General features: G+C 48.4%; 2 protein-coding genes across 7 annotated transcripts in view; one reads left to right on the top strand and one right to left on the bottom strand.

Moving 5' to 3' along the window:
- Plekhh1 (pleckstrin homology, MyTH4 and FERM domain containing H1) overlaps nucleotides 1-13733 on the top strand; it is a 67817-nt gene that overhangs the window by 36166 nt on the left and 17918 nt on the right. For all 5 annotated transcript variants that reach the window (XM_076921865.1, XM_076921864.1, XM_076921863.1 and 2 more), the window contains 7 exons: nucleotides 2189-2251; nucleotides 3151-3300; nucleotides 6617-6700; nucleotides 8323-8404; nucleotides 8494-9248; nucleotides 12642-12723; nucleotides 13228-13319. In XM_076921865.1, coding sequence (XP_076777980.1) covers nucleotides 2189-2251; nucleotides 3151-3300; nucleotides 6617-6700; nucleotides 8323-8404; nucleotides 8494-9248; nucleotides 12642-12723; nucleotides 13228-13319 — 1308 coding nt within the window. The remainder of the gene's footprint in view (nucleotides 1-2188; nucleotides 2252-3150; nucleotides 3301-6616; nucleotides 6701-8322; nucleotides 8405-8493; nucleotides 9249-12641; nucleotides 12724-13227; nucleotides 13320-13733) is intronic.
- Pigh (phosphatidylinositol glycan anchor biosynthesis class H) overlaps nucleotides 12368-13733 on the bottom strand; it is a 29526-nt gene continuing 28160 nt past the window's right edge. The window contains exons 4-5 of one of the 2 annotated variants that reach the window (XM_076921890.1): nucleotides 13026-13110; nucleotides 12368-12820 (exon numbers count right to left, since the gene is read on the bottom strand). In XM_076921890.1, coding sequence (XP_076778005.1) covers nucleotides 13027-13110 — 84 coding nt within the window. In that variant the 3' untranslated portion in view covers nucleotides 12368-12820; nucleotide 13026. The remainder of the gene's footprint in view (nucleotides 12821-13025; nucleotides 13111-13733) is intronic. The other variant, XM_076921891.1, reaches the window with a different exon arrangement.

Below are 13733 nucleotides of genomic sequence, written 5' to 3'. Positions count from 1 at the left end.
AGGTGTGTCTCACATGAATGAGCAATGTGTTGCCCTGGGACGGGAGGGAGGGGAAGCAGCTGGCACCATCTCAGAGAAGGCACAGGACCTTTGACATGAGAACCTTGTGAATGGTAAGTGGCTCATACAGCACACAGAGGTGTGCCAGCAGAGGGAAAATCTATACTCCACGCTAAGCCCTGGGCTTGTGGGGGCTGCAAAGGGGTGTCCTGTTGGCCATGACCTGTCCCTTAGGCTGCAGCTTAGAGCTTGTCCCTGAAGAGCCCCTGCATAAGATTCCAGAATTAGCCTTTAACCCCAGCACCCAGGAGGCAGAAGCAGCCAGATCTCTGTGTAAGTTCCATGTAAGTACATGTTAGGCAAGAGCTTTGCCACTGACTGTACCTCCAGCCAGCAAAGTAGGTAGGTAGGTGGATAGGTAGGTAGGTGGGTAGGTAGGTGGGTGGGTAGGTGGGTAGGTAGGTAGGTAGGTGGGTAGGTAGGTAGGTAGGTGGTTTTGTTTTTTAAATTACATGATGGGTTTGTGTAGGTGCACATGACATGACCCATGTGTGGAGGTTAGAGGACAACTCTGTGGTGCCAACTCTCTCCTTCTCTCTACCTTTACATGGTTTCAGAGCTGAGCTCAGATCACCAGGCTTGCACAGCAAGTATCTTCCATCTGCTGAGCCAGATAGCTGGCCCAGTGTATATTTTGTTGTTTATTTGTTTGTTTTGATTTGCTTGTTTATTTATTTACTTATTTAGCCCAAGCTGTCAAGAATTTTGTATGTGCTAGTCTTGGATTTTTTTTTTTTTAAAAAAGATTTATTTATTTTGTTTGTGAGTGCTCTATCTGCACGTACACCTGCATGCCAGAAGAGGGAATCAGATCCCGTTGGAGATGGTTGTGAGCCACCATGTAGTTGCTGGGAATCGAACTCAGGACCTCTGGAAGAGCACACAGTGCTCTTAAACACCAAGCCATCTCTCCAGCCCTAGTCTTGGATTCTTTATCTTTCTGTCTCTACCTCTCAGGTCTGTTATTGCAAGTGTACACTGCTATGCCCTGTGCAAGATAGAATTTTAAAAATACATTTTATTATTTTATGTGTGTGTGTGTGAGGGTGTCTGTGTGTCTGTGTAGCTATGTGTGTCTGTGTGTGTGTGTGTGTGTGTGTGTGTGTCTCTGTGTGTGTCTCTGTGTGTGTGTATGTGTATGTGTGTGTGTGTGTGTGTCTGTGTGTGTGTTTGCTTAGACTACATCCTTCAAGATTTGTCTCTTGCCCTTCTTTCTCCCTCTGCACTAGCTGGCTCATTCCTGGCCAGGTCTGTCTCTGCCTCTTATGGGACCCTATCTCATGTGAGAAGTGCTGGGATTACAGATTCAAACCACCACATCTATTTGCAGAGACAGAATTCAGGTTGTCAGCAAATGCTTACCCAGTAAATGCTTTTACCTACTTAGCCAGCATCCTTTTTAATGTAGGAGTTAGTGGACCATCAATGCCCCTAAGTTTCCTTTGATCCCCAGCACAAACACAAACATGCAAAGGCTTGAGTATCTTTTTTGTTTGTTTCCTACTCCCATCCCCCCACAATCTTATTGTGTAGCTGTAACTGCCCTGGAATTTGATATGTAGACCAGACTGGCCATGAACTCACAGAAATGCACCTGCTTCTGCCTCCCAAGTACTGGGACTAAAGGTATACACCACCATATCTGGCCTGTTTCTATTTCTTTAAAATTAGTGAAATCAAGTAAGAGGATACTCAGGAATGCCATTTCCCAGCTGGTCAGATACGTGGGGTGGAGGGAGCATTCCCTTACAGTGGCAGAACGTGCACATGCATGGAAGCATGGTCTGTGCTGGCACATGGACAGACAGCAGCATGTCCTGTCCATCACCCAGTACAGAGAAAAAAAGAGGCACCAGAGAGAGGAGACCAAAGCAGGGTTGGGGCAGCGGTGTTCAGGAAAAATGGCAGTGACCTGCTCTTCTACGCAGTGGCTTTTTGTCCATGACAGCAGCCATGACACTTCATCTGCTGAGAATTGCCATGAAAAATCTCTAACCTGATGTCCTGGAGCCATTTATACAGGCAGTCGAAGTCTGGCCTGAGTGTGGGATCTGTGCACTTGTGTGCCCTGATACCACTTTCATCACCAGGACCTGGTACCAATATCTCTCCTCCCTCTGTTGAACAGATGCAGGAGCTGGAGCAGAGGCTGCTGGAGGCTGAGCAGAGAGCTGAAAATGCAGAAACTCAGGTAACTCTGCATGAGGGTCACATGGGCACACTCTTAGGAAGAGCCTGCAGTCATAGTGGGGCTCAAACACATCAAGGTACTAGGAGCTTTCTGGGCTAATGAAGGAGACTCAGTGTAGTGAGTGGGTATATTGGTCCAAACTGGCTTCACTGTGCTGAGGGACAAATTGAAACTGCAGTCTGTGTTTATCATGTCCTCATGACTGGTACACACCCATCTGGATTCCCCTGTCATTCAGGATTCCAGACTAAAAGAGTTTCCATTGTCTTTTAGCTGGATCTTACACAGGTATGTACAACCTATGGAATATGCATGCATCCCAGGACAGCACAACACATGTGTAGGTTACACTGTCATGTTACAATGTCAATGAATGAGCACTTCTGCCTGGAACACACAGCCTTCTTGGTTGCTATTGGAGAGAATTTACTGGGTACTCATATACCAGATGTTTAAATACTTCAGAACAATACAGCTAGTTCAAAGTCATTCGGGGTTACAGAGTAGGACCCTGTTTCAAAACAACAAAACTTAAAATATTCCAAGCCTGAAGTATGTGTTGTTTCTACTTACAGCCCTTTGGTTAGATGAATGACATGGCTCTGTCTAACTCTAAGAGGGCTAGGAAATATGGGGAAGTGCATGGATGTCCTGTGAGTGCAAGTATCTGAAGCCAGCTGCTCAGCCCCTGATGTAACTGGCCTTTTCAGAGTAGCCAAAATGAGTTCTCAGTTGTTAGTTTCTTCTTCGGCTCAGATTAAGGTATCACTGGTCGTTTCATTAATTGGCCCAGATTCCCCTGAAGTGTCAAGGGGTTAGCCTATTTCATGTTGTGTTAGCCATTGCACATAGTTCATGAGTGATCTGAGACCTTATGAGCACTTGTTGGTACTTTTCAGGTGGGCGTGATGGAAGAGAAGATCAAACTGTCCAATCTGAAGAGTGTGGACTCCACAGGTAGCTTGCACCAAAAGTACCAAGAATTGCTGAAAGCCGTGCAAGGCAAAGATGAGCTCATCAGCCAGCTGCAGGCACAGCTGGAGAAGCAGGTAGGGGCTGATGGGAGGCAGCGCCTGCATTGCCTCTCATCATCTGCATCAGTTGGCCTCATTGTCTCGAGGCCCTGTGCTTGAGCCCTAGAGAGACCGGGAACTCATTCTTTCGTATGACTCTTTCTTCACATGGCAATCATTGGCATTTCTTTATCCATTCATTAGAAGCTAGGGAAATACAGAGGGAGTAGACCCCCGGGGAATGTCACCTCAGCTGCTTCCTGCTCTCTAGGGAAATTACCTGACTCACACCTTCATACAATGGAGGTTATGAAACCTCTGAGATTTGGGGAGTAATTAGCCCTAGGAGTCTGTGTACGATATCAGACACGTAGTAAGACTCGCTAAGGAGATCTTTTCTGTCTCTGTGGTGGCCTTGTGTCAGGCCATCACGTGCTACTTGATACTCAGCTGTAGTGTGACTGAAATGGCATAGGACTGGATTGTCCGCAGCTGGTTGGTCAGTTTCTCAATGAACCTGGACAGGCAGAGAACAGAGTTGCCACTGAAAACGGAGACTTCTCATGAGTACATGGGAGCCTAACACACCACTGTCCAGTATGGAAGCAGGTTAATATTCTTGCTCCTGGGCACTTCCAGAACCCCTCTGGCCCTTCCCTCTGCTACTTCCGGTGCCAGACTTCTCCCTTCATGGTCTTATAAGCACCATCATGTAGCCCAGTCTGGCTCTGACCTCCTTATCTTCTCCTGCCTCTACCTTCCAAGTTCTGGGATTATGGACATGTGCCACCATGTCGGCTTCTCCATCCCAGTTCCATCTCTTTTGCCACTGGCCCCATCTACTCAGCTTCCCTGGTGCCATCTTGCCATCCATTCCCCACAACAAGCCCAAGGGTAGAGTGGAGAGACTGACTTATCTTATCTGCATGTGTGTTTGCTGTAAAGGTTCCAGTGGATTTAAGCAGTTCCTTCCAGTCATTGTGGGTGAATGGAGATTGTCAGTGTCCACTGAACATTCCCTCCTGGATGTTGCTTGTATGCACTGATTTTAGAAATGTTTGGTTTTTTTTTCCTTTGAGTGGCTCAGAGTTGGAAGAAGTAGCAGCATTCTGATGGTTGGTGGGGCAGAATGACTTGCTCCCAGGTTAGGAATGTAGTCAGTAGGGAAAGATCAGTCTGGACTGAGCAGATGTTAGAGAACAGAAGTCTGCCAGCTTTTTGTACAGAGCCAGAGAACTTACTTGGTTTTTTTTGGCTTTGCAAGCCATATAGTCAGTGTTGGAACTGCCCAGTTCTGCTGTTAGAGTGTGAAATAGAAAGTGATGAGCTGTAAATGAGTGGGCGTGGCTGTGTTCCAATAAATCTTTATCTATAAAAATATGTAGGAGACAAACAGGTGGACGGCTTGTGTTTGGCCTCAGGGCTACTGTTTACCAGCTATGAACTAGGTGGCCTTTAAGGTCCTTCCAGGTCTGAATTACTGATCTGAGGTTTTCATTCCCAGCTCCTTTCCACAGCCTTCTGGTTTGGAGTTTGTGTCTGACATCTGAGAATTGTCAGGTAGTTTTCCCTAATTTAACGAGAGTCATTTCTGCTCAGTTCTGAACAACTCAGGGGCCACCACTTGCTTCGTGTTGTTTTGGTCTAGAAGTAGTTTTCATCACAAGCTGGCTGATACCTGTGCTATAAGCACTGAACTCTGCACTCTTATTTTAACTCAGAATGACCCAACAAGAGGGGGATATCTTATCTTTCATTTTAGAGGTGTAGTAGACTCAAGCCCAGAGACATAGGTTTAGTGCCTAGTATTTTATAGCAGGAAAGTTTCATGTAGTCAAACCTCTTATTTCACTTCATTCTAGGCTTGTGTTTAAGCTCTCCCCCAGCACTGACACTCAGGCTCACACTCTCATGCATGGTGGTGCCAGGTGCATGACTGGTCTCCCATAATGTGGTGGCTGTCCCAGAACTGGACTCAGGCTGGCCTCAAACCCAGAAATCTGTTGGCCTGCCTTCCTAGTGCTGGAATGAAAGGCCTGGCTAGATGAACACTTTTCCAATCATTGATTATTTTGAGAAATACTGCTTCTGTGTTCATTTAGCTCTCAAAAGAAAAGTAGGGATAATTTATGCTATAGTTTAAAAACAAAAAACAAAAAACAAAAAACCCCAAACCAGAAAAACCCGAAACATCCAGAAGGGTCTGTCCCCAGCACTCTTCCCATCCTCTCCGGTCTCTGTGTATCAGACTCTCATTTTGTGGTTGTGCCATGTTCACTTAAGTAACTCTTGTCGGTGGGCACTCAGGGCAGTTCAAGGTTTTGGATTTCTATGTTGTGTTGCTTTCAAATAGTATCTTTGTTGTTGTTGTTGTTGTGTTTTGAGACAGGGTTTCTCTGTGTAGCCCTGGCTGTCCTGGAACTCACACTGTAGACCAGGCTGGCCTCAAACTCAGAAATCTGCCTGCCTCTGCCTCCCAAGTGCTGGGATTAAAGGTGTGCGCCACCACTGCCCGGCCTCGAATGAGTGTTTCCTATGTAGTGGCTCTGTTAGGCCAAGGGTATGCATGCATGAAATGTCGGCAGATGTTGTCTAACCTTGCATGTTAGTGCTCTCATTGCTCCCGGGATTCTTGACATTTGGGGGTAATATCAAATTATTCTGATACAGGGAAATGAAGTCCTCTGTATCTGCATGCTTAAAATCATGATTGCGCTTCACAGCCTTTCATGGGTTCTTTCTTTGTTGACTTTCTGTTCATATCCTTCGCATGTCTATTTGATTGTTCTTGGTAAATACCCCTTGTGTGTTGTTTTTGTTATAAATCATCCTTAACCAGACTTTTGTTTAGTTTTGAAAACGGGTCTCTATGTTTTCCCAGGCTGGTCTTGAACCCGCACTTACCTGCTCTTCCCTCCTCAGCCTTGTGTACAGCTGAGTGCACACTGCCTACTACCATGGCCGCCTTCCACTGGTATTTCAGTTTCTTCAGCTGCTTCCCTTTTGCCACACAGTAATTTATAGTGATGATACATGTATTTATTATTAGTTTTTTTCTTCCATGGGTTTTTAGAATTTGTATTATGTCTAGGAAAAAGTCCTTCCCAGTTTAACTTTTACTTGTTTTAATCAGGATTTTGTTGTACAGTCCAGTCTAATCTTGGGATCCACCTGCCTCAGCCCCTAAGTACTGAGATTATAAGTGTCTGGGTGTCATGGCCAAGAAGAATATGTTTTAAAAAGTGTAATGGAATTAATTTTGTCTGCTGTGGCGCCATGTCCCATCACTGGGTTTCTCCTCGTGGTTTCCCTTCTCCCTTGCTATAATTAACCAAAGGCTGTCTCTTTGCAGAAGCAGACAAGAGCCGAAGAAGCCAAAATTGTTCAAGAAAAAGCTGCAAAGATCAAGGAATGGGTGACAGTAAAGTTAGCAGAGGTGAGTTAAAACCTCAGCCTGAGGGTCCTGCTGGGGCTGGCCTCTGCCCAGCTAACCAGGGCCCAGCCTCTGCCTGACCTTCACTCTGTGAACCAGGGTCCTGCAGGGCTGAGATTCAGACACACCCAGCTCCATTTCCCCTTCTGCACTTTGTCTTTCTAATCACTTCCCTTTTCCTTTTGTCTGGGTCTGCCTTCCAGAAGCCTCCTTCTAGCCCACTCCTGGGTTTGAGTTTGGGAAAAGGGATTAGTAGCTGGAAGTTTCCAGAATCCTCTCAGCTTCTTTTCAGTGAGCACACTCACGATGCCATTTATTCTTTCTCCTTTCTCTTTTTAAAAAATATTGTAAAGCATGGGCTGGAGAGATGGCTCAGTGGTTAAGAGAGGGCACTGCTCTTGCGGAGGGCCTGGGTTCCCAATACCTAAGCTGCGTAGCTCAGAACTGCTATACCACCAGCTCCACGGGCTCCAACTTCCTGGCCTCCACAAACACAGACACACATGCACGCATGTGCATGCACACACACACACACACATGCACACACACACACATGCACACACACACACACTAAAAATAAGCCTTTTTTTTTTCTTTTTTTAAAGAATTGTGGTCTGTCTTGATATGGTGACATACAATGCCTGCACTTGAGAGGCAGAAATCTGTGAGTTTGAGGCCAGCCTGGGCTATACAGTGAAACCCTGACTCAAACAACTTGTTATAAAGTGTACATAAACTCTGCCATTTTAACTGTTCATTAAGTATCCACTGCAGAGGTGCTAAGCACACACACACAGGACAGCATATTGTGTGTCCGTCGTCACCATCTATTTCCAAAACTTCTCACCCCAGACAAACTGCTCGCACCAAGCGCCTCTGGCTCTCTCCTCCCACAGCCCCTTTTCCTCTGTCCATGGATTTTGTAGTTCATCACTGGCTACAGCTGGGTTCAGCCGGGACTAGATATTACAGCATTGCCAGTAAACAAACAGGGCTCTTCTTAAACAAACAGACCGGCCCACTGGACTGGGAGTTCTTGGGGACAGAATAAATGCCCCTCAACCCCACTATCTGGCCCTAGATGCAAAGTGTTCAAGAAAAGTATGTTGGGCTTAGTTTAATAGACAACTGCTGTCAGGAGTAGCAGCTCCACAGTCCTTTCAGCAGCTCACTCAAGTGAGAGATGGTTCTCTGTGTATGTGGTATAGTTCACAATTTTAAAAAGAGGAAAGAAAGAAAAATAACAGTTCTAGGACAACAGCACAGGCTACACAGACTCGTCTCAAAAAGACAAAAAACAAAACACAAATACGCACACGCAGGCACACAGAGAGAGAGAGAGACAGAGAGAGAGAGGGAGAGGGAGAGAGAAAAGGAGAGAGAGAGAGAGAGAGAGAGAGAGAGAGAACATGAGAGCAAGAATGTGTGTGCAGAGACTGAAATGATACCACATACTATTTTTCAAAGATGTGGACTTTTGACCCTTTTTGGATTACGCATATGAACAAGCAGGGACTGGACATTCTGTTTCCTTACTGCTAGGTATTGAACCCAGGCCTCCAGCTCTGGGCAAGTGCTCTGCTGAGTGACACATCCCTCTCAACTTACATTTTCTTTTTGCCCAGCTTGAACTGGAGAATCAGCACCTGAAGACCTGTAATCAGCAGCTAGTGGAGCAGGTGGCGGCCCTGCAGGATGCTCTCGAGGGTAAGTACAAGGTGTTTGTATGCACAACAAGATGTGGGACAGAATGAAAGACTTCTCAATGGATGTGCCTGGTTTTGCCTCACCCACAGATCTTCGCATGACACCTTCAGAGGAGCTGCTAGTCGTTCCTGAGGGAACCCCAGAGGGGGATCCTGTCCCTTCAGGGCCCGGTACCCAGCCTGTGGAGCAGGACAGTAATCCCCATACCCAAATTTTGAAGGAGGCAGTGCCTACACCTTCTCTGGGTACCCTGCAGAGCAAGGACTTTCTGTCAGAAGCCAGAAGTCTCGAGGATTTAAGTGTCAGCATGGTCCATCCTGGGGAAATAGCAGAGACCAAGACCCTTAAATCTCATCTTCAGAGAGAGGGCTCTTCCAGTCAGCAGTTCATGAAGCCCAGCAGCCCCAAACATGGGTCAGCCTCTTACAGGGAGGGTCTGGTCACTGCTCAGGGAGGGACATTCCCTGGGACCAAGATCTCGGCCAGGGAAGGTGGCCCTGGCAGTAGCCTGACCCTGCCAAAAGTGCGGGCTCCCAGCATTCCCCGGGACAGCTTCCAAGTGGCCAAAAGGCACCATAGTCAGCCTCAGGTGGGCCCTGGGCATTTGGACCATGTGGTAAGCATTGAGATTGGGGCCCTGTCAGCCCTCCACTCATCTGGCTTCTCCAAGTCTGAAGCCAGAGCTAAAGTCCGGGAAGAAGCAGAGAAGATGGAGATGGAGGAGCTTCCTCCAGCGGGGAAGCAGGGAGAAAGAGAGAGCCTAAAGTCCTGCAGAGGTGAACCGGAGGAAGTGGAACTGGAGAACAAGCCCCCTACACCCCCACTGCACCGGTTTCCATCCTGGGTAAGTGACTTCTTCAGGGTTGGGCAGGGGGCAGAGCCGACCATAGGCATGGTTTTCACTGAGAATATCCAGGGCTGAGCATGAGACGAGGCTCACAGCAATTGTGGTGAGACTGGCAGGCCTGCCTGACCCACTCGCCTAGGCAGGGCAGAGCCAGAATCTGAAAGGATATATGCTAAACCAGGTGTTTCACGCATCTTCTTTCCCTTTGATTCTGAGGCAACATCTGTGGAAGGAAAGAGCTGTGCCCAAGGTCAAGCCACTGTGTTCAGTTTCTACCTATGAACCTGGGCCAGTTACTACGGCTGTGGACCGAGTTTCCTATCTCCAAAATGGGGGTGATAGTGACTACTAATAGGGGTTGTTTATGTATTTACACTTAATTTGGAGGAGGGGGTCTCATGAGCCACAGTTCCCATGTAAAGGTCAGAGGACAGCTAACGAGTCAGTTTTCTCCTTTCACTGTGTGGATTCTGGGAATCAAATTCAAGTTGTCAGGCTTGGTGTCACGTGCCTTTACCCACCGAGCTGTCTGGCTGCTCCTACTAATACAGTTCCTAGGAGGATTAAATGTATGTTGAGGGGCTGGAGAGATGGTTTCGCTCTTCCAAAAGACCCAGGTTTGAGTCCCTGCACCCCCATGGTCCTAGCTCACAGTTATCTGCAACTACAGTTTCAGGAGCTCAAATGACCTCTTCTGGTCTCCTCAGGCACCAAGTGCACACGTAGTGCTCACACGGACATGCAGACAAACCTCCCTACATGTTAAATAGTCAGTTAATTACAGTGTGTATCGAACAAGTGCCTGTAAGTGGTGAGTGGTCTGTCATTGCTGGTTTTGTCCCTGAGGCTTAGCTTCCTGTAGGTCACATTCTATACGGTGACACGGTGTCTGGGGAGATGAAACGGGGCTGAACACTCACTGATACAGGGTGAAGGCAGATGATGGGGACAGGGTCTTTCTACTGTTCTGCTTCTCTGTCTGACATCTGTGATAGAAGGTTAAAATAAAAACAGGGAGGGTGGAGTATTACTGGCTCACTGGTTGCTGATGAGGATAACACAAAGGCCTGGCGCAGAGCCTGACATTCGAAAATAGCCTCCTCTTCTCGAGGGATTAGGTGTTACTCCTCCCTTTGATGGGTAGGAAACTGGTGTCCGCAGCGCAGCCACTTCCCAGGTCATGCTGTTAGTGAAGGAATGAGGCTTTCAGTAGAGGTGAGGCTGCCTTGAAGCACAGTCCCAGCATCCTACCTGCATGGTCCCCTGGGACATTGCCTCGGAGGTCAGACTTAATCAAGCCCAATGCGACAGGTGTGCTAGGACACCTGCTCCTGGCAGCAGAGAAAGTGGTTTCTCTCAGGTGGGCTGGAGGCCCTAATGTCAGCAGCACACTCCCAGGTCTCCTTTTCAAGTGCTGGTTCGGGGAGGCTCCACACCTAGGCTTTTGACTGTACAGTGACTCCAGGCCAGGTCAGCTTTCTGAGTGCTACAGAGCACCTGTGAGATTCAAGTCATGAGTGTGGAGCAAGGTTGGAAATCAAAACAGTGGGTGAAGAAGTGTGGTGTCCCTGGTGGCCAGCCGTGGTGGCTGCCGTGGTGGTCAGCCGTGGTGGCCAGCCGTGGTGGCTGCCGGCTCCCAATGTTCGTTGCTATCTTACCAGAAAGTAGCTACTCGCTGTGGTGGTTAAGAGTGGTTCTGACATTTTGCACAGACATGTTAAGGGGCATATGTATGAGAGAGAGAAAGAGGAGAGGGGAGGACAAATAAATGAAAAGCTTTAGCCAGGAAAGCTGGGACCCTGAAGTCCCAGCACTCAAGCGAGAGGAGCCCAGGAGTCTAGGCCAGTCTGGCAACATAATGAGATCCCTCAAAAAGCAGACAGTGGAAGATCCCAAGTGCAGCCCCTTTAAGCTGACCTCGGGGTGGAGGTGTTAGGGCTTAGCATAAGGTCTCTCCACTGAACCCCACTTCCATCTGGCACCCAGGAACCCTAGTTTCCAGCAGTGCAGTATAAGGAGAGGCTGCCTCCTGTTTTCAGTCCCCTTCCTAACTTGCTTCTGAGGGAAAGAAGACATGCTGCCAGCTCACCCATGGTCCCTAGTGAAGCCTAGGTGTCCCCCTCAGGGCAGTGACCACCAGCAAAGTCTGGAATTCAGAGGACATCCTCAGTCCATGCAATTGGTGGGGCAGTATACCTTCCTTTCCAGTTTGTAGAGCATTTTCCCTCTTAATCCTCTAACAGCTGTGTGAAGGGAACCCTCAGTGGCCTTTGTCCAACAGAGCTGTCTTTTGTTTGACCTTCCCCCAACCTTGAGTTTCGTTTCCTTTATGAAGTGGTGCAAGTCCCTGCATGATCACTATGGGCGGAGATCCACACCCAGCCAGTCCTCACCGTTGATATAGCTGCCCTGCCTCTGAATGTCTTCTACCGTCCTCCACAGGTTTTGCCACTGCTCTGTTACCTCAGCATATCATTCTACATCACCCCCTAGCTGCCCCCCTCTTGAGCCACACCCCAGTATTCAACCCAGTCTCTTTCTTAGTTGCTTCTCTGGTCCAGCATGTCAGACTTTCCTGGTCAGCCCCTGTGACTCATCAGTCACCTGAGAGGGGTTTTGCATTCCCTGTCGGAGTAGTGGGGCAAACAGCTCTGGAGCAGCCTGGGAAGGGCCTTCTAGGCTGTTGAAGCAAAACTCTCTTGCTCTAGAGTCGGCTTCAGACTCGGGGGCATGTATAGTCTGGCATGTAGTTAGTGCCGGAATTTTCTGCAGAGACGCTTTACTGTAGGGATCTGAGCCCCGCTGGGCTACGGTAGCTTTGGCCTTGGGAGCCTAACATGTGCACATGGCTACTGTAGGAAGCTAACGTACTCCATCCCCCGTACAGATGATGACAAAAGTATATCTGTCGCCCTGTGGCGCTCCCTTCCTCACTGTCAACACTCTTACCCTCTGGGGTTGATACCCAGGGACCCAGGGGTCTCTAAAACAGGCCAGAATCCAAGAAATGCAGAGACAGGCTATTGATCAGCTCTCTTTGAACCTCCCTTGTCTCAGGGAAAGGGTGGAGGCCAGAGGGAGTGAATATCTGTTGGGCATGGATTATGTCCTGGGCATGAGATGTTTATATTATACATTTATTTGTAGTTGTACATTATAGTATACATTAATTACTTACTTTGATTCCATTAGCAGACTCTTAAAAACTATTTTAGAGCTGAGAAATTAAGGCTTAGAAATGAAGACATTTGTTTAAAATCCCTTAGCCAGTAACCAGCTCTCCCTGACTGGTGAACTCAGTTCGGCCTATCCCCAAGTCATGTGTTCCCTCCACTTTCTCAGAAGGGCTGAGGTGAGCATAGTCCTAACCGTGTGGGACTTTTCCTTCAGGAGAGCAGGCTCTATGCGATGGCCACATCAGGCATGCAGCTGTCAGACGTGTCGTCCCGACGAAGTCATGCTGCCTGCTGCGGTGAGTACACTTGGGTGTGAAGGGTACGAGTTGGGGTGAAGGACCTATGGATCTCCTGATGAGCCTGGCTCCTGTCCCCTGGGGGCAGCAGGGACTGCTTGGAAACAGAAAGGGGATTGTATAAGTTTCAGTTTCTCACCTAGCAAGGAGGGGTCAAGTCTCACCTTCTGCTTCTTAGTGCTCCTCTGCCCCCAGCAGGACTGGCCTGGGTGGGAAGAGCCTGAGCCCCATGGTCAGATGGACACTGCCCACTGGCTCGGGAGTCACTGGGCACCCATAGCATCTGTGTATTTGTAACTCACTTCAGCCAGAGTCAGACATGGTGCAAGCTTCCTGGAGAGGAAATTTAAGGGTGAAGCCTGGATTCTGTGGTGATAAGTTCTTTATCTGTGGGGAACAGAAAGGGGGAAGAGGAGCTAATTCAGGCTTTTGCCCAGGTGCCTCCCTGAGCTTCTGGCTGAGTTGTGCCTCCTGAGTTCATCACCTCCCTCTTTCCCCCCTCAGCTTCGGGGCCGCCTGCCCTTGCATTCCCTGGAGCTTTCTCTGGCCTTGTCTACAAGAATGTCACTGTGCCTGTCTACACAGCACTGAAGGGGGTAAGCAACTGTCAGGAACAGAGGGGCTGTCTCCACCAGGAGGAGCCCCTAGTCCCAGGGCAGTGTTCACATTGGCCGGAGGGTCAGGCACCTTCATGTGGTGACCACGGTCAGGGAGCACAGCCTACCTTGCGTGCTTGTTTTCTTCTGGGGAGAAAACGAGCATATTCAGTTCACTGTAGTGGGGACCAAGTCAGGCAGGGACAAGAGCACTGCCCACCCATCCTTTTGTCATACTTGATAATGTATTATAAAGATTCATCATGTAACTGCAACGTGATGTTTGTATCTTTTTGCCACTGGTTTTTGTTTGCTTTTGCAGTGCCTGAGTTAGAACACAGGGCCTCCTCTTGCTAGACCACTGTCTGCACTGTACCACTGAGCTACACTGCCAGCTCTGACCACTGTCTGCAC

The sequence above is a fragment of the Arvicanthis niloticus genome, chromosome 23 (genome assembly GCF_011762505.2).
Source record: "Arvicanthis niloticus isolate mArvNil1 chromosome 23, mArvNil1.pat.X, whole genome shotgun sequence".
Lineage (NCBI taxonomy): Eukaryota > Metazoa > Chordata > Mammalia > Rodentia > Muridae > Arvicanthis > Arvicanthis niloticus.
The sequence above is the reverse complement of the archived record's forward strand: the minus strand, read 5'-3'. Positions and strand labels throughout refer to the sequence as shown.